General features: G+C 37.0%; 3 protein-coding genes across 3 annotated transcripts; 2 read left to right on the plus strand and 1 right to left on the minus strand.

Moving 5' to 3' along the window:
* The first annotated feature begins 4,609 nt into the window (after nt 1-4,609).
* Nucleotides 4,610-5,468, plus strand: LOC113277869. Its single transcript, XM_026526842.1, has 2 exons — nt 4,610-5,004; nt 5,076-5,468. The coding sequence occupies exons 1-2, from the start codon at nt 4,717-4,719 to the stop codon at nt 5,316-5,318; spliced, it is 531 nt and encodes a 176-aa protein (XP_026382627.1). The 5' UTR covers nt 4,610-4,716; the 3' UTR covers nt 5,319-5,468.
* A 13,951-nt stretch (nt 5,469-19,419) lies between these two features.
* Nucleotides 19,420-20,870, plus strand: LOC113277870 (transcriptional-regulating factor 1-like). The gene is made up of 2 exons (XM_026526843.1): nt 19,420-19,775; nt 19,879-20,870. Exons 1-2 carry the CDS (start codon nt 19,494-19,496, stop codon nt 19,993-19,995), a joined length of 399 nt encoding a protein of 132 aa, XP_026382628.1. The 5' UTR covers nt 19,420-19,493; the 3' UTR covers nt 19,996-20,870.
* A 711-nt stretch (nt 20,871-21,581) lies between these two features.
* LOC113282890 (UV-B-induced protein At3g17800, chloroplastic-like) lies at nt 21,582-23,680 on the minus strand. Its single transcript, XM_026531990.1, has 3 exons — nt 23,365-23,680; nt 22,642-22,955; nt 21,582-22,478 (listed from the first exon to the last, which is right to left on the minus strand). Exons 1-3 carry the CDS (start codon nt 23,530-23,532, stop codon nt 21,692-21,694), a joined length of 1,269 nt encoding a protein of 422 aa, XP_026387775.1. The 5' UTR covers nt 23,533-23,680; the 3' UTR covers nt 21,582-21,691.
* Nucleotides 23,681-26,913: the final 3,233 nt, after the last annotated feature.

Genomic DNA, 26,913 nt, shown 5'->3' on the forward strand with positions numbered 1-26,913 from the left:
ATAAGTTCTTGACAGTAAGACTTAGAGTTACCTGTGAGCAGAATGTCATCAACTTAGACAAGAATAATAGTAATTGTTGAGCCCGATTTTTGAACAAATAAGGATGAATCTGCAGTAGATGGTTTGAAGTTGTTGGATAATAGAACTTGCTGGAGCTTGTCATACCAATAGAGATATTTGTGAAGCTTGCAAACATAGTTAGGATGTTCATGATCAATAAATCCAGGAGGTTGTGTCATGTATACTTCTTCTGAGAGATCCCCATGCAAGAAAGCATTGCTCAAATCCAGTTGAGCAATGTACCAGTTATAGTTGACTACAAGAGAGAGAATAACTCTAACGGTGGTTGGCTTTGCTACAGGACTGAAAGTTTCAGTGAAGTCAATTCCTTCTTGTTAGTGAAATCCTTCGACGAAAAGTCTGGCTTTGAATTTATCCAGAGAACCATCAAGATTATGCTTAACTTTGAACACCCACTTGCAGCCTATAATATTTTTTGAGGGATGAGGTAGTACTAAAGACCAAGTATCTGCAGTTTGAAATGCATTGAATTCTGCATGTAGAGGTGGTCTCCATTCAGGACTCTTTAGATCTTGAGATACACAAGTTGGTAGAGAGGGATTTTGAGACTTTAGCAATGTTGCAGATAAAGTGTATTTTATAGAGTACTTCTTCTTTTTAAAAATTCCAGCTTTTCGTCTTGTAATCATAGTATGATTGTTATTCACTTGAGGTGCAGAAGCAGTGATAGTTGGTGATGCAGGACAAGTAGCTGGTGATGCAGAACAAATATCTGGTGATGCAGTAGAAGTATTTGGTGATGCAGGACAAGTTGTTGGTGATGCAGGAGAAGTAACTGATTGTGCAGAATGATTAACTGAACTTGCAGAGGGTACATGATGTACTTTAATAGTAGGTACAAGGTGAGAAGCAGGAGAAAGAATCTTTTTAAGAGGATATACAGCTTCTTAAAACACCACATGTCTAGAGACATAAACTTTTCTTGTAGAGATTTCTAAGCACCTATAACCTTTGTGATTATCAGCATAACCAATAAAAATGCATGATACACTTCTGGGTGCTAATTTGTGGGGAGCATATGGTATGAGACAAGGAAAGTACAAACATCCAAATGTTCTGAGAAAAGCATAATCAGGTGCCCTGTGAAAAACCTCATATGGGGATTTGAACTTCAAAGATCTGACTGGTAATATGTTAAAATTGAAGTTAGTTGTAGTGAAGGCTTCAACCCAAAATCTAAAAAATATACCAGATTGAATAAGCAAAGTTCTACCAACATCCACTAAATGTCTGTGCTTGGACTCAGCAACACCATTTTGCTCGGGTGTATGAGGACAAGTTATCTCATGGAAAATACCTTAAGTTGAGAGAAAAGATCCTAATTCATTATTTATGAACTCACCACCACCATCAGTCCTTATTGCCTTAATAGAGCATTGGTGTTGCTTTTCAATTTGAGCTTTAAATGTGTAAAATACCTTTCTGAAGTCAATTTTGTCAAACAAAGGAAAGATCCAACAAAATTTGGAGAAATCATCAATTATATTCACACAATACTTGTATCCAGAGATTGAAGTTACAGGACTTGGACCCCAAAGATCAAGGTGTAAAATCTCTAAAGGATGTGAACTACAATGAGTAGAAATTGAAAATGGAAGTTTATGACTTCTGCCTAACTAACAATTAGTACAAAAGATAGGTGTTCTCATTACAAAGGAGGATAGAGAACTACAAACATGTTGCATTATTTGAAAGGATGGGTAAGCAAGTCTCTTGTTCCAAATATCATCTAAAATGATCGTCGTGACACCAGTAAGAGCTTTGTATGATGGATCATACAGAAAATGAAGAAGATACAGACCATTATGATGAGGGCCTTGCAAAAGTATTTTACCATTGGATAAGTCCTTCACATAGAAACCATTTGAGTCAAATGTTATGAAACAATGATTGTCAAAAGTAAATCTATGGACAGATAATAAGTTGTGAGAAGATTTTGGAACAAGAAGCACATTGTTGAGATGAAATCTGTGACTTGGTGAAAACTTTAAAGTAAATCCAGAATGAGTAATTGCCATACCTTCAAAATTAGCTGCTTGAAATTCTTCAAGTCCTTCATAAGTAGAAACTTCTTGAATTTCAGATGGATCAGAAGTAATGCGGTTATTGGCCCCTGTATCTTCATACCAAGGATTGGTTCCCATAATATTTGCTGAGGCTAGCATAGCAGAGGGTGATGAGGAGTATGAGAACTGTGATAGGCAAAGTTGAGTCTATTGTGACATTCAAGAGCACTGTGTCCAGGCTTGTGGCAAATTTGATAGTAAATGGGAGTGGATGTAGAGGCAATATCTAAAGGTGATGATGAAAAGTAGGTGGTCTGATGGGAGATGGTGAAGGTGTAGATGAAGAAGTGGAGATTTGACCATGAAAGAAAGAGCCTCTTCCTGAAGAAAATCCTCTACCAAATCTACCAAATCCTCTTGAGAAATTGGGAGTAAAGCTATTAAATCGACCACCAGTACCTCTACCATAAGGTCTAAATGAATTCATATTAGCAGCAAAAACCTTATTTGATGATTCATTTATCAGATGTGCATTTCTATCACTAACAACAACTTCCTCACTAAGAAGATTGTTATGCAGTTCAATGCAGGTGATAGGAGGATATCTATGATGCATAGAAGTCGCAAATGGAATATAATCTGAGTTTAACACAACAAGAGTAACTACAACCAATTCTTGATCTGGGATAAGTTCTCCAGTTGTAGCAAGTTGATGCGAAAGAGATTTAATTTCATCAATAAGAGTAGAAACAGTTTTATCACCTTACTTGAGAGCTAAGAGTTTAGTACGCAACTGAATTGAATGAGTATTGGAGGATATTGCAAACCTTGCAGTGATGCTAGTCCATAGTTGATGAGAGGTTGAGCAGTTCGAGAAATAAGCAATTACTGTATCTGAAATTGTAGAATTAATCCACATCATGATTGAAGCATCTTCATCCATTCAGTCAGTGTAAAGCTGATTTTCAATATTATTTACTTGATTCCTGGCATTGGTGAACTGAGGAGGACACGGATGTGTACCATCAAGAAAGCGTTGGATCTTGAATTTTTGAATTACAGGAGACATTAAATTCTTCCAAGTGATAAAATTGTCTTCTTTGAGTTTAAGGTGAACAAACTAGTGAGTTGAGATAGAGAAACAATTGTGATTGAAATACTGGTAGGATTTTCCATTGAAACAGAACTTGAAGATGATGGAAATTCTTGAATCATAAAACGAAGAAAAAACACATATCTAAAAAGACGAAATCTTAAAATCAAAGATGAAGCGGAAGCAGAAAAGGAGTCGAAAAACCTGAGAGATGTAAGAAGATCTCTTAGTCTGATACCATAGTTACACAATTACTCTAATGAATGATGAATTTTCATTATGGTTACAAAACCTAAAGAACTGAAAACTTAAACTCAGAGAGATTATCTTCTCTCTCTTACACATTAAAGGCACAGACACATAAATAAATATTCGTGTAATGAAAGCTAACATACACAGACAGACTGTCAATCCTGCTAACCTACACAGGACCAATGAGAGAGTTACAGCTCATAGAGTACACCTGAACTAATGAATGAGTGACAGCACATAAGTGAGTTAAACAGGAACAATCATTCTGTTATCAATGCTTTCACAGATTTGACTGTCAACTGGGAAGCTGTCTCGGAAAGTAAAGTAGAGAGGCTGGGTTTCTCTCTTTTTTACTAACAGGGGTATATTGGATCAAGATTTGTATGGATAAAAATGGATACTAGTTTGCCTGAATCTACTGGATTTATAATGTTTCTTTGAAGATTCTTATTGATTCTTTTAGATATATTATAACAGATTAATTAGGATTAGTTTAGATTTATAAATTGCAACATATTTCCCTTTAAAAATAATGGTGTGTGAAGGTGGCACTGATGGTGGTTGGTGGTGGTGATGGGTGGTGTATGTGGTGGTTGGTGATGACTGTGGTGGTTTTTTCCGGTGGTGGTAGTTGGTGGTCGATGGTGATGGTCAGTGTCGGTTGTCATTGGTGGTGGTCAATGATGGTGGTGGTGCTGGTCGGTAGTGGTGGTGTTGATAGGTAGTGGTGATGATGGGCGGTGGTGGTGGAATAACATATCATCATGTAATAAAAAATTTAAAATAAAAAGTAAAAATAATAAAATAAATAAAATAAAAAGTAAGAAAATTATCCATAAGAATCCATGAAATTCTTGTGGTGTGAGTTGAGATTGACATGGGATAATAACACACATATTTTGTCTACAAATATCCATAAGAATCCGTATATATCTTGGCCCTTAACTATCATAAGAAATCTTAAATTAATTGAATACCTAGGATATTTGTGGAATCTAAAATTATCCAAATTGAATACCATGGATATAAATGATTCATTATAAATCCTAATTGAATAATTAGGAGTTTTTAGGATTGTTATATATCCATTTAAATCCTAATCCAATAGACCCGTGTAAAATTTTTAACCTTGCTAACCCCACAGGATTCGACATACACACACGTACTGGTAGTTGAGACGGTATGTTTTGTGCAACTTGTGTTCTATCGGTGAAAGAAAAAGATTTGCCAACACAGAAGGGGGAAAAGAGAAAAGTTAGGGTTTTAAAGCAGGAATAGCCAGTGATGCATTGGATTACAGAAGATGTCACTCCACCAAATGTTCCGCCATCGCAACCACCATCTTCGCATCTAGATGCCAATCCTCCTTCAGATATCATGTCAGAAGCGTTATCAAGTATGAGTTCTCTAATCGGTAAGAAAATGGCCTTGATTTCCATCTCATCACCCTCAACCAATTCTACTCCCAAGCGCAGCTATCAACAGATTTCCGAAGACACTGAGATGGCTGTGGATCAATCTAGTTCTCCACCCCGAAAAATCATCAAACAAAGTACGGGGGGAATTATACAAGTAAGATTTTGTTCAGATCTGGTTTATTTTCATTTTCAGATTATTTTTTATAGTTATGTTCTTGATTGCAGTGTTGGTGGCATATCGTCTGTGGTTGTAACGTGAGATACCGTATCGACAATATCAAGTCCCAGATTTTCAGAATTTCAGCCGGAGAGACCATTATAGAGGTACCATTTAGTAAGGATTTCGTTCACTTCGACTGTCCCTGTGGGTACCGTGTTGAGTTAACTACCAATGTGAGGAGACCAGTAAAGAAAACTAAGAAAAAGGTACGGAAGAAATATAAATCCAAACCTATTCGACATTTATGATTAATCTCTATTTTTGAATTTAACTGTGGAATTATCAACTGAACATTAGTATTAGCATCTTCTTGTAAACTGAACACTAGAATTATCCCTGTCTCAATCAACCTTTCTTATTGTAAACCACTACTGTTAGCTTAACTCTTTGGAGCATCGATAACTAGTTGTTCAAGTAACCCTGACCTTGTGCATCTTTGTTTGTTCTGAGCTCAACAAAGTTTAGCACATTGCCGTATTGTTTCAGATCTTTATGAATTTTGTGAAAGTTTGTTGTTAGTTATTATGCATTTTGTATCATCATCATCCGCCCTCCTATGATAATACGGAAGTTTGTGACAAGCATAAATCATTAGTCGGCATCCACTTGGAATGTTTTGGTTTTTTAAATTTTGAGCACCCAGTTTAGTAATGAATGTTTCGGAATTCATCCATCAGATTTGAGTTGCTAAATTCTGTTCATTATTTTTACTACACAAGTAGAGTGACCGTACCTGTAGATAGCATTGTGTTTGGGATATTATGGAGGCTATGTTAAGGGTATAAAAGGATGTGCTTAACTGAAACTCTGGCATCCAAGTGAGGAAGCATGTTGTGCCAATGTGCTTCATGATACATGCAATGGGACAAATGTTTTCATCTTTCAACTTAGGATAACTTTGTTGTGAGGACGCAACCTTAAAGCCTATAGACGTGTTAATTGCATTTTCGGAAACCAATGCTTATTGTGTAGTATCTTTAATGTCTTGGCCAATGATAGAAGCAACGCCTCTCTGCCATGGGCGGGGTTGCCTGCCCTTATGTTATGGCCCAAATGGAATATAATGTTAAACGGTGTGGGTTTCTCTCTTGGGTTCACTTTGAAAATGCATCTTTTTGACCTCTGTAAAAACGTCGAAGTCGCACTAAGTCGTGTACATCATGCCATACTGAACTTTAAATAAAGTTTGGAGTTGAAATTGGCTCATTTTCGAGAACCAAGGGCGTGCAATTAGAAATCAAAATGTCTTATTTATCCACGCATCTCATTTGCTTGACATCTCACTTGATTTGGGTATCAAATCGGCTTAAAGGTGATGCAAACTTGGTCTCATTCTATTTGTTGATCTTAGACTTCAGGTCTTAGTTATCCTGGAAAAGAATGAAAAAACTAGACAATTTTGATCTTCATTCCCAGCTACTTGGATGATTCCGTGATTTTTAAGGAGAAGAAGTTAGGCAAGCCTACCGGATTAGAGGACTTGGATGTGCTAGGAGAAGTCTGGGCAGCTTGTTGAAACAGAAGCTTGCTGGGCCAAAGTTGGACCTCACATCATTCGGAAGAATCGGGACAGGAGATTATTAGTTCGTTTTTATTTCCTCCGCGTGAGTTGTGAGAGGATACAAATAGAAGGGTCAGGCAAGGTGAACACGTAATTAAGCGTTTGGACCAAATTGTATTCCACAGGAGTCCGACAAAGGTTTAGGATAGTTCTATGACAGTCTTTCTGCAAGAATTGGCGTTCCAAATTAAGTACGTAACATGGCATTGCACGATTAAGTATGCATATTTTGGATTGCGCCTGATTAGCATAGAAATAGCATGCCCTCGAATGAAAAAAAATTAAAGGAAAATTCGAACATTTTCTTTTAGCACACAAACCAAAGCATCCTTAAATTTTTCTGCCTATAGAGCAACAACTTAGCATAAATTCTGGATTACCCAGCAAAAATTTCAAAATTACAATTTATTTGATTTAGTGCTCCACAATCAACAATCATCAAGTATCAAATTTAGTGGATGTAAGCACATAGCAACAACCTAACAATTACGAGTTCTGGTGGCTGGTTCAGTTTTCCGTCTTTCCATAATGCTCTTACTGATCCTCAAATGTGGTGCGCTTAAGCATAAACCGACACACTTACAAGTGCCAAATACGTTGGTCATCGAATTTGCTGATTGTGTGAAATGAATATCCCAACTCTCCGGTTAGTGGTTTCGGACATTGGCTGACGATGTTGCGGTTGCTCATTTAAGTTGGTCATAGATTCAGGATATTGCACTCCAATTCTGAAATGCGGACGGCTCAAGTGTAAAACGATAGCATAGCAAGCGTATCCTGTTGTTGATTATATTAATGCCCGTCTACATAGGAATTACGCTAAGAGAAGCCGATTAGACATCCCAATTCCTTAAAAAAACTCTATCAACAGCCAAATGGAGTCGGTCCAAATTTAATCCCATTACTTGGTAACTACATATTTTGTAGGATCGAGCAAGAGAGGGAAGAGTACAAACGCGGACCAATTAAAAGACTACATTGATAATTAAATTCGGTGTATAATTCTTATGGCTCAACAACCTACTTATAGTCTCACAAACTTGACGATCACTCAAATGACTTTCCTAACAAAGATCAAACTCTAAACAAAGACACTTTCCTAACATAAACAAAGCTCTAAATAGAATTATTCTAGAACTCTCTAGAACACCTTGTTTCTCAAGTTAACTCCAACTTCCAAATATCGTAAAGTGTGTCAACAACATATGTTGATCCAAAACTCAAATCACCATATCTTGGTTTAACTTCCAACATCCTCCCTTGAACCAAGATATCATTCAACGAGAATTCCATAACCCTCTTCTACTCCTCAGCTTCTTCCATTGATCGACGTCATCACGTCCTTGTCTTTTCTCATTTTCTATTCCTCTTCTTCCATTGATAAACGTTAACACGTTCTTGTCTATTCTCATCTTCAAAAATACCACCAACTAACCCTTACTCCTTGATACTCAATTATAGCTTATCCCAATTTCATGATCCCACCGGAATTCCGTCATCATTATTTAATCAACAAACTCAATTCACAAACCGCAGTTCCAACTGCAACTCGGCTAATAAACCAATCTTCTTCTTTTGCTTAACAACAATCATCAAACACTCAATGCTATCATACCATAGAAACCATCACAAATTTCTTTTCACGTTCTTCTTTATCACTACTGCAATGATCCATCTCACCTCATTTTCTGATATTTCCCGGCATCATTGGCATCTACAACTCATGGGATTTTAACCCACCATTGTTGTTCTCTACAACTCATGGGATTTTCACCCACCATTGTTGTTCTCTACAACTAATGGGAGTTTCACCCACTATTATTGTCTTCTCTTCTCAAATTCCACACTGGAATTTCTTCTCTTCTCTATTCAAATCCCACACTGGGATTGCTTCATTTCTCACGGTCACACCCTAGTGACGTCTCTTCTCTTCACTCTCTCATCACCTCCTGGTGATTGCTTCTCTTTCCTCACAACCTTACAATTGTTTCTTCTTCTCTTTTCTTTTTGTTTCTTCATCTTTACTTCTTTGTTCCTGTCACTTCACACTTCTTTAGTCTTCAAGATTCCCTCACAATCTTTTCCTTGTTATGCTTCTGCCACAAGCTATAACCTATCTTTGCAAAGTCTGCCACACTTTGTAGGATTTCCAAGTTTTTGCCACAAACTTTTCAACCACACCTTTGTTTCAACATGTTTGAGCTTAAACTCCAACATGCTACTATCCTCCTTTAAGCTCCATCACCAACATTCCTTGTCATTCTAAGTCTCTGAATTCGAACTCAACACCATCAAACTGTACCAGTCTTTCCCGACTGCATACCAACTTTGATCTCTTTTTTTTTCCGAATCCATGACCTTACCCTTGAAAACAACCACTCACCCAAGCATTCAAACAAACACTTTTTTTTTACAGCTAACACGTCTTATTATTTGTTGATGTCAAATACCAACACATCTTTCTTAGTTCATATCAACTTCAAAAAAATATCCTTCAATCATAATCATTCATTCACAAGCTCACGGACAACAGCATAAGTCCTTGTTTTCCAATCTAGCAAACCCATATCTCCCAAACACATTTAACATTCATCAGTAATCAACAACAACGACTTCCTTGTCTTCTCGGCAACAGGACATTCCTTCCAGGATATTTCTTCTCGGGAACAATTTTTTTTACGCTGATTTTCCAAATACTATTTCGACCATCCTAGGTTTAGCCGGTAATGATTGGGCAACAAACTTATTCTCTACGAACCCAAATTCCTTGAGCCAAAATATCACCGCCATCTCACGATTAACTCTATCACCAACATTAGTGATATCTGCCAATCACCGAGAAACAACATCACTTCCTCCATGGAAAACCATTACTCATGGTAAAACAAAATTAACTCAACTGAGATTGGATGATATCAGCCATCACCATCGACTCTTCAGATTTTCTTATCCTTCAATCCTCTTTATAGCATCATTAGTTCTGTTCCATCAATCCACCAATAGCTAGACGCCATTGATCACCATCGCTGATTATCACCTGATAAAAACCAAAGCATTCTCTCAATCGATGCAATACAAATCATCTGCAGCTCCATGCTCTTTTTTTCTTTTTCGCAGATTCTTCAATCAATCAACTGTTGACAACATAATACCATGAATCACGAGCAACAGTACCACCTTATTGTCACTGCCAAGACAGTACCGTTTACTCCAGTGTTAACCTAGATAGAGGAATCTCAAAATGGGCCACTAGCATTGTTGGGAAACTTCTTACTGAGAAACCATTGAAGCCAGATAACTTGGAATTCCATCTCAAAGTCCTTTGGGCCAAGAAAATCAAGAAAATTCAGATTAGAAACCTGCACCAAATCATTTCATTGTCAGATTCTCTAATTGGTATCAAGTGAATTGGGTTCTTGAAAATGCTCCATGGTCTGTGAATGGTTGTCTTTTTATGGTTAGGCCATACAATTATTTTGTTCAAATTCAAAAGATGGATTTTAGCACTCAAGAATTCTGGGTAGACTTCAAAGACTTACCTCCAGAGCTCCTTGATTGAAGAAACAATGAACAGATTTGCAAAAATCCTAGGTGAAGTTAAAGCTCTTGACCCTGAAGATGGAAATCCATTGGATTCAAATGTTTTAAGTGCTAATATCAATATCAATATCAATGTCAAAAATCCATTAATCAGATGTCTACTAACTGAGAATGGTGCGGGCTATACTCAATGGATTCTTTTTTATTACCAAAAGCAGCCAATTGTCCTGCTTGTGTTTATTCTAGACCATGATGAGAATGAGTGTGAAAAGAAAGCGAATTTTTCAAAGCTCTTGCTGATAAGGCTCTCTTCAAATTTGGACATACCAATTTTTCCATTCAAGATATTATGGCTATGAATCCAAAGTATGGAGATGGCTCGCCAATCACCATCAACATGAAAATATCCAAGAAAAAAGTTGTTGCAGGTAACAAAGTTCCATTCCAAAGACCATCAGATGGATATCATGTCACTGCTGTGTTCACTGAGGAGGTTGGCAGCCATTCTGAGAAGGGTGAAAGTTCTAATTAGAAAAGAGGTAAAAGAGTTAGAGAAAATGTTTCAAGTGCCATCAAATTTTGACAATCCAATTTACATGCAAGCTGAGAATAGTGTGTACCAGAATATTCAAGACTTTCAAAAACTGAACCATGACATTGGAGGGGACTTAGACCATCAATGCAATGTTATTACTGAGTACCATCATCAAACATGGCAAGAAGATCAGGTAACCATTCTCTCTTTATCTCATTTAACTCTGCAAGCTCTATATTTCCATTTAAACCAAGTTCTGCAAATATTTTACTTTCATAGTTTTTATCTTCTCTCAATTAACTACTTAGAAAAAACTTTGGCTCAAATGAAAATACCAGCTTGGAACTGCCAAGGCATTGGCCATAAAGATACCAGAGACCATCTGAAACATTGCATCCAACATAATGATCCAGATATTGTTTTCATTTCAGAAACCAAAACTAATAGCAAAAAAACTAACTCTTTCATAAGATATTTTGGATTGCCTAACTATTTGTCACAGTCATTTATTGGTTTTTCTGGTGGCATTGCTCTTCTCTGGAAAGATGGTATGGGAATTCAGTTAATAAATGAACAGAGAAATCAAATAGAAATGATGGTAACTGTTGGCCCTAAAAATTCTCAATGGCTGCTAACCTGCCTGTATGGAAGTCCAAGATATCAAGAAAAAAAGGAGTTATGGGAGTCAATTGCAGAAAAAAGCCAAAATATGCAGATTCCATGGATGTTAATAGGAGATCTAAATATCACAATAAATCCTCTGGAGAAGAACTCAAAGGAAAACAAAGGAAAATACAGCATCAATAAACAAATCCAGGACCAGCTTCTTCAGACTGACTTATTGGAAGTAAAATTCTCAGGGTATCCATATACTTGGAGCAATCGTAGACAGAATGACAATCTGGTGGAGGCAAAATTGGATAAAGCACTGGAAAATACACGATGGCATGATAATTTTCTTGCAGCAACAACCTACAATCTCACAGCTTTTGGCTCAGATCATACTCCCATATTAATGAACACAAACCCAACAGATAAAAACTTCAAAAAAACCATTCAAAGTCTATGAAAACTAGATTCAACAAGATTCATGTAAAGAAGTTATTGAAAAATCTTGGAACCAAACACAACAAGGCTCTACTGCTTATCAAACTGTCACAAAGCTGAAAGTCACCAAGAGAGAAATCAAGAAATGGAATTTTGAAGTCTTTGGCAATGTTCATCAGCACATTAAGGAGGTGGAGAAGAAAATTCAAGAAGCTCAAGCCATTCAGGATCTCAGCAACAACAACACTATGGAGAACCTAAAACAAGAACTCAGACATTGGTATAAAATGGACTCTGATATGAAGTACCAAAATTCAAGGGAGAACTTGTTGAAAGAAGAAAGCATAAATACCAAGTACTTTCACTCAAGAGCCAACTACAGGAGAAGAAGAAACCATATTGACTCTCTCAAAGATGATATGGGTCTGTGGCATTCAAATAGACAAGAAATAGAGAAACTCCTCAACAGTCATTTCAGTTCAATTACTAACTCATCAAATCCACAAAGAGATGAAGAAATTTTAAGCCTCATCAGTCCATGTATAAATGAAGAAGACAATGCAAGACTAACAAAAGTACCAGACATGGAAGAGATCAAAAGTATTGTCTTTCAAATCAAACCTTGGGCTGCACCAGGACCAGATGGATTTCAAGATGAATTTTACCAACAATGCTGAAACATAGTAGGTAATGACATTATCCTTATGACACAAAGTTTTTTCAGAAATGGATACCTCCTAAAAGAACTCAATTATACCTTTCAAACCCTCATCCCAAAAGTAGAATGCCTACAAACCCCTTCAGATTATAGACCCATTAGCCTGTGCAACATAAATTACAAAATAATCTCAAAAATACTTGCCAACAGACTCAAACCTATCCTAGAAAAAATTGTATCCCCATTTCAAGCAGCCTATGTTCCAAATAGACACATCACAGATAACACAATAATTGCACATGAAATTATGGATCATATGAAGAAGAGCAGAAGTAAATTTGGAGAGGTTGGTATTAAGTTGGATATGTCGAAAGCCTTCGATAGAATTAAATGGAAGTTCTTAATGGATGTTATGAGGCAATTGGGTTTCTGCAACAAATGGTGCCAGATGATCAATCAATGTGTTGGAACAATAATATGATTATTGAGATATTTTCAAAATGATAAATTGGGTCTTCTAGTTCATCCAAAATGATATATACATGTGCAGAATCAATATATATTCAGGTGTAGAACTGCCAGAATTACAGCCGGCGACAACTTTCTTTTTTAATCTGAAAATTATTTTGTAAAGATATAAACGTAGGAAAAATATCCGTCGCACAAATTACCTACAATATGCAACGGATATAACTCTAACCAAACAAATAAAACGTCGATAAAAAATCAAAGTAGGACCCACAAAGTGTTTTTCTATATACTAATAATTAACGTTGCACAAATTGGAAAAATAAAACGTTGCACCATCAACTGAGCAACGGTTATATACGTTGCTCAATATAATTTGTGCAACTGATGATTTTCATTGCACACATATGCGCAATGTCGTTTTACCAGCATTTAGTATTGTTGCACAAATTCATAGCAACGTTTATAAGCGCCACAAAAAGGTTGTTTTGGTGTATTGTCTAGTAATCTGATCAAGTAGCTTCGAGTTTTGGAGCTAAAATATGAAAACCAAACTTGATATACTAATGCTTGGTGGGTTTACTCGTGCAATGCTCTAACAAGTTTCAAATGAGCGGACGGGATGAAGCCACAGTGACTTGATCAGACAAGACAAAAGAAAGCGTCGTTACATGCGTGCTGGTCAGACCAACTCAGCACTCAATGGCACCAGTGTACCACCTACCTCCATCTAACTTTATCATCTATGTGGAAGGCTTCCATCGGAACAAGTTATATCGAAGGATAGCGTAAGCTACGGTTAGCGATACGGTACCCGAAATGGATGATAACAGAGACGATAATGGTCCCAGTCAAGACTCTATAAGTAAACAACTTGAGATCAGAAAAAGGTGTTGGCAGATTTGTGTGGGAGAGTTGGGAATATATCGAAGAACATGAGTATTTACAATGAGGACTCAAACTCATTACCACTGTGGACGCAGGTTTCACCTGAACCACGTTAATCACTCATCTCATTTACTTTAAGAGTATTTACATGTTCATCAACACTTATGTTTACGTTGGTTTATGATTTGTTTGCATTAATTTGATCTACTGCAGACGAATAAACTCGAATTTTCAAGCTGGAACCACAAGTTGAGTTTTTAGCGGTTACAACCATCCCACTATTTAACGGTTTTTGCAGAGACCAAACTACATGTCATCACTTATACTAAAAACTAGAAGAAAAAAAATCTCAACAATAAGAAAATTAGAATTTGTGAAATGCTAGGATTCAACTTCTTAAAGGAGATGCAACTTCTTAAGAGAGATACAAGCTCCGATGCCTGTTAGTCCTATATTATTTGTTGATCTTAGAATACAAATGTCTCATCTACATAATTGTTATAGAGGAAGAATCTCTTCAAACTTTTAATCCTATACTATCTCATACTTTACGCGCCTTTTTTGTGAGTAAAATCCAAATGTCATCTGATTTAAAGCTAATATTTTGGCTATATGTTTCTCTTGCAAAGCTTTACATGCCTACCAAAAATGGGCGCATTCTGAGACGTATAACACCACCATCTAATACTTTGAAAATGAACCATTGAAAATCAACGGATTTTTAACAATTGAAATTAAGATTGGTAGATGGTGAGGTTTAGTATTTCAGAATACACTCTTTTTTTTAGGAAGGTAGAGCCTCTAAATAGGAATATATCCCCAAAAAATTAGTCTCAAATTCGGTAATGTTTGATTTTTATTCACAAAATAACGTATAATGTGTGAGATAATGTGAGAATAAATATGTGAGGAGATCCTCCAGCATTGTTATACTCACATCTGGAAAAATAAAATAAATTTATAAAGAGTGATGCTAGGCCGTCTTTTTGTTATAAGGTCATGCACTATGGTTGATGATTTCGCTATGCTATGCTTAATTGTAGCGAGATGCAATTACTATGGTCTTCCATATCGCCTTAAAATAGCGATATCCCTTAACTTCTCTACAAAGTTGGTCAGGTCTGATGAGCTTTATAGCGTAGAGAAATCACACAGAAACTGAGTTTCCATTTACTTTTTCACTTTACGAAAACTGATTGTTACACATTGAATTTTACACGGAAACTAAGTATCCGAATCTGCCTTTCCTAATTTTACAGTAAAACTTCCTTTTTTCGCTATTTTCTTTTTCTACCAGAACTTTTTCTTTTTTTTACCTATTATATCTCCTTTTTATTCCTTAATAGTTGTCTTTTAACCTACACAAATACTCTTAGCTATAAAAAAATTTTGAAAAAAATGACATAAATTCAGTTTCCGTTTTGTACCATATACACAAAAACTAAGTTTGCGTACAGTACGGCTAAGGGATATCACAACGCCATAGTCTGGTTTCCCCGTGACCCATTCCCTTATCTTGAAATAATTTATAGCTAAAGGAAATGACATATCATAGTGTTTAGCCTAGTTGTTGATAAGATGACGAAGCAAAAGAAAAAAATCCTTTATAGTTAGTTTCAAACTTAGGTGATGGACTTGATTTCCAAACGACTGCAGTTCCTTAGAGATGAATCGCATATTCTTGCACTCTAATATCAATTAGAAAATGAGAGTATTGTCAAAAATGACATTAGTTTTATGTTTCATTTATAGTCCTCAATACAATGGATTAAGCCCTGGACAAGATATTGTAGTAGACACTATTAAGCCTAAGCTGACTACCTTGGATAATGATATGTTGTTAGCCCCCTTAACTGACGAAGAAATTAAGATTGCAGCTTTTCAAATGGGGGCTAAGAAAGCCCCAGGGCCCCTGATGGCTTCACCGGCATATTCTACCTAACATATTGGGATGTGGTCGGTGAAAGTGTCACCCAAATGGTGAAGCAATTCTTCGAGACTGAGCATCTTTTAACTCAGTTTAATCATACTAATATTTCCCTGATTCCTAAGAATCTCATGGCTGAGTCTGCAGATCATTTTAGGCCTATTGGGCTATGTAATTTTGCATACAAAGTAGTCTCTAAAACGTTAGCAAACAGAATGAAGCCTCTAATGGATAGAGTAATTTCACCAAACCAGAGTGCTTTTATCCCTAAAAGACAAATCGCTGATAATGTGATTCTTGCTCATGAGCTTATTCACAAAATAAAAAAGACAAAAAAGAAAGTTGGTTTATGCTGCTGTGAAGCTGGACATGTCCAAAGCTTACGATAGAGTGGAATGGTCCTTCTTGGCAAAGACAATGGCTAAGTTGGGTTTCAATCCGAAATGGATTAGACTCATTTTGAATTGTTTGAGTATTGTGTCTTATTCTATTCTCCTAAACGGAAGTCCTATTGGGAAAATTCAACCTGAAAGAAGAGGCAGGGGGACCCAGTGTCCCCTTACCTTTACATAATTTGCGCCTAGGCTCTTTCATGCTATATTAAACATTTAGAGGAGAATCACCCGGTGCATGGCATAAAATGTACTGGTTCTGCCCCTTCTATCAGCCATATTTTGTTTTCCGATGATAGTTTGCTTTTCACTAAGGCCATAATTTCTGAGTTCCATGCTATTAAAGATTACCTGCAGAAGTATTGTAAAGCTAGTGGTCAAGAGATTAACTTTAACAAATCAGGTATACTTTTTAGTGGGAAAGTGCATCCAAGACACAAGAAAATGCTAGCAAAAATCCTAAACATCTCTAATCTCAATCTTGGTGAGAAGTACTTGGGTGCTCCCATTACAATACTTAGATCCAAAATGCAAACTCGTCTATCTCTCCTCACTGATGTGGAGAATAAGGTGAATAATTGGCTGACTCAATTCTTGTCGCAGGCAGGAAAAACTACTCTAGTTAAACATGTGGGCCAAGCATTGTCTTTGTACCAAATGGCTACTTTTCTAATTCCAAATAGTTTGTGCTATAAAATTGACTCTCACATTGATAGATATTGGTGGGGAGAGGACATTAGGTTAAAGAAGAGAAAGATGCACCTTTTAGCTTGGGTGAACATATGCAAGACAAAGAAAGAAGGGGGACTTGGATTCAGAATTAGTGAAATTAATAACCTAGCTATGATGGATAGAAGTGCCTGGAGGCTTGTTGAGAACCCAACCTCTCTTCTAGCTCAAGTATTGAAAGCTAAATGCTATGCTAAAGGGGAAATTCTCAATTCCATCTGCCCACCTACCACATCGTGGGTTTGGAAATGCCTCCATAACACAATGAGTAAGATTAAACCATTCATTTCATGGGTGGTATGAGAGGGAAATCTCGTTGATCCTTGGTGTGATAATTGGATACCTGGTATAGGGACATCCACACCAAGAGCTAATACTGTTCCTGACAAAAGTATAAAGGTAAAGGACTTCATAAATCAAGATACTAGAACTTGGGATACGGCAAAATTAAGTGTTGTTTTTGATCAACCTTCAAAAGAGAAGATTGAACAGATTACCCTTTCTCTTGATCCTTCTAGCGATGGAAGGATTTGGATCCCATCTAAGGATGGTAATTTTTCTACTAAGTCTGCGTATGCACCTCTTAGTGTTAGTGGTGAAACTAGTGACGTTGATCTTTGGACTTCCATTTGGAGACAAAAAATACCTGCTAGAATTCAGACGTCCGTCTGGAAAGCTTTGGAAGGAGCTCTACCGGTCAGGGAAATTATCCATAAGAGAATGCACATATCTGACTATATTTGTCCAAGGTGTAGAATGAAAACCGAATCAATTATGCATGCTTTGGTCACTTGTAAAAATCTCACAAAAGTATGGAATCTGCTAAGCATTCAGAATACAGGATTCCAGGATAATACATAATTCAATGGAGTAGATTCTGGATGCAATTACATCCATACCAAAATCAGTCCGGTAGTCTGAGCGCTTCCCATTAATTGCTTGCCTCTTATGGTCCATTTGGACAAGCCGAAATGAGATTGTACATGTAAATAAACTTGAAGAACCAGGGGATATTCTTGCAAGGGCAAACTCAATGTTGATGACTGCCCCGAAACACCCAATCCTTACTTCTATCTCTGCAAAAACTTTGAATCAGCCTTGTTCACCATGGGTGTCTCCACCTAGAGATTGGTTTAAAATTAGTACTGATGGGGCTTGGATTCCTAACTCTCTAAATGGGGGAAAGGGTTTTATAATTAGGGACTCGATTCGTAGTTTCATATATGCAGAATCAACTAACCTTGTATGTTGTTCTGCAGAAGAAGCAGAAGCTTGTGCCATTAGAGATGTCTTGAAAGTGGCGAAAGAGAAAAAACTTGATCAGATCATCGTGGAGAGTGACGCATCAACGATCATTGAGAAGATTAATAACAAGATTTTCTTGGGAGATCTCCGTACACACCACCTCTACCAGGATATCAAATCCTTAAATTCGAGCTTCAAGTCAATCATCTTTGAGTATGCCAATCGTAATTGCAATAGGGTTGTCCATGAACTTGCCCAATGGGCTGTGAAGAATGTAAGCCATATGGCATGGTCAATCCCACCGGTCTGGCTCCTACCTGCCCTTAGTGGCGAACATAGGTCGGAGTAGGCATCTGTTATTTTCTTGCTTATAAAAAAAAAAAAAAAGAACAGTACCTTCATGCAGTACTTAATCATTTTCTGCAAGTCCATTATTTAGAGAAGAATGCTGTTGATAATCAATTATTAACCCGTAATAATAATGCATTAATAATCAAACGCCAGTTGGAAATGTCATATAAAGTCAGAAAGCGACCATGATTCCTACCCAAAACTAGTTTATCTACTTCTGAACATTTATCAATAAAAATGATAATTCTTATAATAATAAATGATAATTGAACCAAAATTCCACCTTGAATCTCTTAAATCTCTTACCCGAACTGTATTTGCTACTTTTTCTTTCCGTTCATACTTTTGTGTTGAAAATGAAACCTTTGGCTCATGAATGATGATGGATTTAAAACTTCGCGTCTACTCAGCCAATACTTACCCCCAACGAAATTACTCCGTTAACTATATGTATATGGCACAATCTAGAAATAAAAGAGTCTCACTGGAATTTTTGAGGATATCTACACTCACCATCAAAAAGGAATGCCCGTGCTATTGCTTTTGGCCAAAATCTAATTATATGATTTGAAAGGATTGATAAAATTCCGCCTCCACATATCATGTCAGAAGTTCGGTATATCATGCCATACCAAACTTCAAATCATGTTTGAAATTTGGGTATGAAACTGGCTCATTTTCAAGAACCAGCGGCATTCTTTTTTCAGTTATGATACATCCACGGAAGGTGGACACTGAACTGTGTACCGAGAGGAGATTTGACAGCCTCAAGATCACCCTCTCTACATTGGGATAGGTGTGGGGTATGAGTGAGCCCCACCGCCCCTCACACAACTTTTCACGATGCACAGTTTGGTGTCCACCTTCGGTCAACGTATCATTTTTGTTTTGTTTTTTTCTTCTAGGGATTGATTGCAAATGTGGGTCAGGCTCCCCTCCCTCATTGGATTTCCAAACAAATACCTTCGTCAATGGCACACAATTTTGGCGTGACAGCTCCCTGTTTCAAAATTTCCTTGCTCCCTCGCCAATTTGTCCGGCGCCACTCGCCAACCACCTCTCTTTGCGAACATAAAACGAAAATGAAACCGCATTTTCGGTTTTTGAATTCGATGGGGTATATGTCTTTCAGTGCCACTCCACCACCCACCGCTCCAAATCCTCCACCACCACCTTTGCCGCCTCCTCCTGATATCATGCCAGAAGCTTCATCAAATATCAGTTCTTTAGTTGGTAAGAAACTGGCCTTGATTTCCATCTCACCACCCTCTACCGCTTCTACTCCCAAGCGCCGCTATCAACAGATTTCCGAAGATAACGAGATGGCTGTAGATACTCCACCACCAAAAGTCATCAAGATCAGTGTCAGGCGGGATGATATTTGAAAGTTTTTTTTATCAGATTTATTTATTTGGTTTTACTTATTCTCAGATTAAAGTAATTGATATTTTATGTTATTGATCGCAGGGTTGGGATGTCGTATGTGGCTGTAAGGTGAATTACAGCATTGACAGAATAGAGTCTGAGTGTTTTAGAGTTTCTGACGGAAAGACGACAAGTACCATTTTCCAGGGAGCATATTAACTTCGATTATCCCTGTGGAGGTCGCTGCGAGATAAGTATGAATGTGAAGAGACCTCGAGTAATAAAAAGGTAGTGAAGAAAAATTAGTTATCACTGATCAACGACTAGGCATATCTAGCTGCAACTCTTTGTAGAATTCTGGCACTCTAATTTCTCATTAGCAAAAGAGAATATTCTCAAAAATGGGTTTAGTTTTATGTTTCATTTATCGCCCTCAACTCAAGTCCATAGATTAAGAAAAAGAACAGTACCTTCATGCAGTATTTTAATCATTATCTGCAAGTCCATTATTGCATAAATAGAGAAGAATACAGTTGATAATCAATAATTAAGCCGTAATAATAATGCATTAATAATCAAAGGCCAGTTGAAAATTTCACATAAAGTCATAAACCACCTGCAACCGACTATGATTCCAACATAAAACTAGTTTATCTATTCTGAACATTATTAATAAAAATTATTATAAATGAATAAAATATAGATTTTTCATTGACTGGTGAAATTTTTGATGCTCCTCCTCACATCGGTCCGTTCTCAGATGCATCATAGATGAGAGTGGCGTACTATTTTTGCTGAGCATGTCGACGCATCATGCCTCAAGCGTGATGCAGCCAGATTTTCGTACGTACATTTGCTCGCACACAACATTCAGTGTACGATAGAGTATTCGAGGAATCTTTTAGGGTCCTATGACCCACGCCCTTCCTGTTTCCTTTCAAAATGATAATTGAGCCAAAATTCCACGTTGAATCTCTTACCTGAATTGTATTTGCTTCTTTGTCTTTCCGTTCATACTTTGATGTTGAAAATGAATGATGGATTTAAGACTTTGCGTCTACTCAGGGAATACTTTTCCCCAACGAAATTCCTCCACTAACTATATGGCACACTCTGGAAACAAAAGTGTCAAATCACTGGAACTTTTGAGGATATCTCTTAAGGTTGAAAAGCCAAAATTAAAAAAATTAAATCTGAAGTTTTTGAGGGATATCTCAACTCTCGCAAAAAAAAAAAAAAAAAAAAAAAAAGCCAAAATTTAAAAATTCAATCTAAAGTCACTTCTTACTAACAAAGAGGAATGGTCGTGCCATTGCTTTTGTCCAAAATCTAATGATATGATATTTCAAGGGATTGATAGAATTCCAAATTCTCAACCTTGATATAAAATTAGGTAGGACTTTTGAAATGGGTTCCAGACTTGGCATCATCATCCACAAAGCAAACTTTGTGTAGCACTATTGCTAAAGTAATGCACCCACAGTAGGATCGCTGTACTAAAAACTCTTGAAATTGTCAAATTCAAGCCAAAGCAAAGGTTGTTGAGTCTTGACCGAACACAATACCACCCATCCCACTATTGAACTGTTGTTGCATATCTTACCAGTTTCTCCTTCAGGAAGCTGCATGTAGCCCACAGAGTCTTGAATCTTGTTGAATCTGGTCAGTTTGAGCTTTGTGGCACAAGATATATTTGAATCTGATTGGAGAGGATTTTACTCTGAATTTTTTTGAAGTGGAAAAACTAAACCTTTGGTATCTACCTTGAATAATGCTGTAGTTGAAGGGATTTAAAGCACATCAAATTTCTAACTAAATATTTCATTCATATTACTAATATACATTTCCTTTGATATTTTTTTTAAAGGAGATTTTTCTAACAACAGATTCTGGAACTAAAAAATTCTTCCTAAAATCAATTATCCTTCAATCTGTACACAGAATTTACATATTCTTCAACATCCCAAAGGAAAGAACCAAAAGCAGTAGCCTCCAAAACTAATCTCTTCATGCTCGAATTTGGTACAACAATCGCATCGTCATTCTCAGTGTCTTCCCCCTGCTCGTTCCCAAATAATGCCCATGTATGCTTCTCAATCAGATTAACGGCCTCCTGGGATTTCAACTTCGCACATCTCTGCAGAGTCTCTGAATCAAACCCCATAACGTAATTCCTCAAGGTAGTATTTGTTTCTACACTCCGTGGTTGTTGACAGGACGAAGTCGAGCGTCTGTCTGTAGATTGGCCGTGAACAGCAGCGCTATTTGCTTCTGCTGGGAAGAACTCTGACAACCCAATTGAAGGAAAGTCTTCGTATGTCAAAGCTAGACTTGATTCTAATTGGTGTCTCAGACACGCAGACTTCAGAAAGTAACCATACATGATGGAACTGGCGTAAAGACGGCCAAGTTGAAGCCTACTGGTCTGATACGTGATCCTATTACCTGTCGTATTTGATTTCCATCTCCAACCTAGAATTGTAGTAAGATGCTCCTTTATCATATTCTGAACTTCTAAGCTGTGAATCGATTCAAGCTCACACTGTTGTGATGGCCATATCTGTAGTCTTCCATTATCAATGAAGCTGGAGATCTTTGGAACCATTGGAACTTTTAGTTCGAAGAATTTCTGAACAATTGACATGTACATGACATCTTCAACCGCAGTTTGGCACTTGTCTTCCTTCATTTCAGCAATCCTCCTATCGGTTATCAAATTAATCAGTTTAGAATTCGGAACTCACAATAAATGTTTTAAGGGTAAAACATAGATCAGGAAGTAACTAATAACTAATCTCTAATCAATAACTAACATATAGCTAATTTCAAAAGTAAATGCTTTCAATAAATGATAAGAAAACCAACCTGTGAAGATCAGATTCCTCAGAACCCAAGCTCTGGTCCTTGCGTGCAACTGCACCATCTCTTTCGGTAACCAACTCATCGAGTTGCTCAGCTACCGCGAACGGGAACAGGTGTCGTTGGTTCAGTAATATACCACTTAAGAATTTTCCAGCTGCTGATCTTGGTTCAAGAGGGGTAGTACCACCAACACCAGTGAAATCACAAGGACTAGAATCTGTTCCTCTTGCATATGCAGAGGTAACAAATTTTGGGATTTTCCTTTTGAAACTACTTTCAATTGTCCTTCTTTGAGCTCCACAGATCTTTAGGGCACCCTAGAATCACAAAACAACTCAATCAGCACAAATTACTAGTTTTAATTAAAGTAAACGACGGTTATATTAATCCCAAGTATTTCTAGCAGATAAATGATGATAGTGGCAAAGTTTAAACACTAATCAATGTTGAGCCTAATTTCCAGAATTGTATTGAATTCTGCTAGCAACAATCCAAGAACCAAACCACACTGAACTGTATTAAATTTATTTATAATCTGAATCTAAATCAGGGAATAAATTCCAGTTGAAATAAATATCTAATTTGCTTAATTTCTTTATGATTTTCTTGTTGGTAGTTTGGATTTGATCTTTTCAACTAGATTTGCACAGAGAAACTGAACTGGTACTCGGTAGGTAAGGAAAGTAGGTTAAAATAGAGAAATTAATGGAGAAAAAGATGACAAACCTGAGTTGATTTGAAAGAAGAAGAAGAAGAAGAAGAAGAATCAGAATCAGAGAAGAATCCAATCTTAGCAAAAACCTTAAGATCTGCTCTTCCCTTATCAGACTTCACCACATTGGGTAAAGCTTCAGGAATTGGGGTGATTCTTTTGTATGAAGCACAACAGTCCATCAACACTTAAAATTCCACAATTAGTTGGAATTGATTCAAGTTAGATTATCAAGATCAGCGAAAATAAAATTAGGGATTTGGAGAAGAATTTCTCGAGGAAGAAGATGAAGAAAGAGGGTTCGTGGGGATGAATATAACATTTACAATTTCCTTCGTTTGTCCGTTGTTTTATAGATGACTTTTCGGAAAGTGGATGAGACCGACAACTGTTGTTTTGTGAATCTGTGGGGGCCTTTTGAATTGTTCTTTCGGTGGGGGTCCATCTTAACGTCGACGAGAAATTATTTGCTGTATTTTTATTTTTTCTTTGTAGTATTATTACCCGGCGATTATATCTGAAAAAAATGACAGGAACACCCGACCATACATCAGGGTCGGGGTTACACTAGGTGTGCTGGACGTAGTTTGGATGGATCTACTGAAAAAGTATTTTGGTATGGATATTTTGAAGGCATTATGGCAACCATTGAATGCATGTGGAGTCAATAGTCCGTGTATACCTTACAAAGGATATCTCTTATCCGTTTGTTGGTTGTCTACTCATGCTAGTGGGAGTCTTAGAGTGTTGTAGGTGGAAATCTTATAATTCCTGATCAAGAATGTGGGGCTCGAGTCACGACTGAGTCATATCTCAAGCATTAAGATGAGAACTTTTGACCATTTTGGAGACTTTCTCGTCTCTCTAATGTATTTTAAATTTTTATTACATAATTATATTATATCTACAGTCATTGGATATAATATATGGAAATCTTTTCTTATTTGGAATCAATATCTTCTAACTGCCGGGCAAAAATAGCACTACATTACATTAATAAAGTCATTGGATATTGATATCAGTGACCTGTCATGGACTCTGGTTACATTAGGATGGAAAAAACGGGCATTAAATTTAAAATCATGGGGATGTAGTTTGTGGGAGTGATTGGTAAATCATAGGGACATATTCTAGAAGCTTAGATGGAGTACTGTTGTTGATAAGCACTAAGTTTCCAGTTAGATCTAACAAAATCTACTCGGTTTGTCCGAATCTAAGATTTTACGTGTGCCCGACGTGGCATATAACATTTGGATGGATATAGGTGAACATTAGTTCGCATGAATATTAGTCAGAATGCCTACACATAAGTATCCCTTATCCATTGGTTGGTTGGTTGTCCACTGTCTCTAGTCTGGTAGTGGACTCATTGCAAAGTTTTAGACTGCTTTTAGTATACTCCGGCCCTGGCGCTCCCCCACAACCAAATTTTTACTAGCAACTTCTTCCGGGCATTAAAATATTTTATTTATTTATTTATTTTTATTCTACGAAAAATTAATGAGATCTCCTCCACTTCTCTGGTCAAAAGAAAACAAACGATGATAATATTTGGACTTGGGAAAGTTCGGACTTCGGAGTCAAAAGCTAGATGAGAAAGTGAACCCAAAGAGGATGAAGGCGGATGCGGATGCATATCCTGGGTGCCTGCCACAACAACCCTTAGTGGGGCGGGGGTGCCGCAACGCCGAGAACTGTCATGTCTTACTTCCCTTTAACTTTCACGCTCTTTGATTATTCACACATGGGATACATCAAAATGATGTCGGTGTAATTTGTATCCTGGATTATCGAATGAGACAAAATTTGGGTCATTTTTTGAAGTAAAACACGACACCCTTTAATTATGCATTTCAAAAATGACGAATATACTCCTGTTTAATTAACACTTAAAATTATGATTAGGTTAATTAATTGAGTTTAGATTGATTAATTGAGTAGATTAAAACTTCATAAATTATGAATTTAAGTTATAAAAAAAAATAATTTGATTGAACTTATATGGGAAGATTTTTGTTGAAAAAAATTGTTTTGAGATTGTACCTTTTGCAATTGAAATGAAATCACACTACTCAAACACTTCTAAAAAGGGGATTGCAAAGCTGTTGTATGAAATCATACTCAACATTAGAGAAGAAATCAACACTTTCAGTTTTTAAAGTATGAAAAGTCGGCAAGGTCGACGAATAAAGACCATGCCGACTAACGTTGGCCAGCATGCTTATAATGCCGACTTATTATTTTTGACACACAGGAGACTGCTGTAAATGCTTCGGTAGTCGGCATGGTATTGATTTCTTACCTTATAGTCGGCATTGTTATAATTTCCCACCTTGCCGGCTATCATATAGTCGACATCTATTTAATTTCTCACCTTGCCGGCTAATTTATAGTCAGCATTGTAGTAATCTTACAACCTTGCCGACTTTTCGTTAAACAGAATCTTGAAAAATGTAATTCACTTTATTCATGCAATTTCCGTTACTATATTGATTGAAACATAAAATCTAGCTCATTGTGGTAGGAATAACGGATGCACTTAGCACGTGCATCAAATCTTTTGAACCCCTGGGCGACCCTAGTGGACGAGTTATAGTCTCATGAGGGTTTACATAGAGGTCTATCCAAAAAAACCTACATAAAAACTTCTAAAACCATCAATCTTCGTCGGAGGAATCCGAGTCTGATTCACCCACCATCATCTGCGGGGCATACTCCGGAATTTTGGATACCATAAAGTGATAGCTTGCATCGAATGCGAATGCTTCCCCCTCTTCCTCCAAGTAGCGCACTTTCACGACTTCATGCTAGAAAAACACAACACAAATTTACTTTGTTAGTGGTATTTCATTGGCAGATAAAACAACATGGATTACGTAAAATAAACCACAAAAATACTTAAAAATTGTTCAATGGACAAGTTAAAATGGGTTGCATTCAAAATCCGATGTTGGATAGTTATATAAGCAAGTATCGCATTTTCGATGACTAGGTGCCTATCATGGATTTGTTGAACACTTCTTCCATTCGGATTCCCAAACTCTTGCCTATATTTGTTGTATGTTTTTTCCCAAAAGGTTATGGCATCGACGTACCCTTGCAGAGGACTGATTTCTAACTCGAGTTTCGGCATCTACGTATGCTTTGGTGATGGATAGATCTTCATTTGAATCAAATGATGTCGTTGTTGTATAGAAAGGTGTCGGGAGAGTTATAAAGGTAAGATTATGATATGAGCTTTGGAGAGTATATGCAGAGAGAACTAGTGTATTTATAGGATGGCGCCCAAATTTGGCCGTTAGGGTAGTCAATCTATGCAATTGTACTTGCAAAAATTTGAATTTTGAACTCGCCAGCTAGGTCGAAAATCCCCAATATGCCGACTAACACACCGTCAGCAGAATCGTAATTTTCTTTCCCTGCCGTCTATAAAAATTTTCATACACAGGAAACGTCATATTCTGCTACATATGATCGACAAGGTATTTGTTTAATACAATGCCGACTAACAAACAGTCGGCAGAGTCGTAATTTTCTTACCCTGCTGACGTTATGATTTTTGT

The sequence above is a fragment of the Papaver somniferum genome, chromosome 5, assembly GCF_003573695.1.
Source record: "Papaver somniferum cultivar HN1 chromosome 5, ASM357369v1, whole genome shotgun sequence".
Classification (NCBI taxonomy): Eukaryota; Viridiplantae; Streptophyta; class Magnoliopsida; order Ranunculales; family Papaveraceae; genus Papaver; species Papaver somniferum.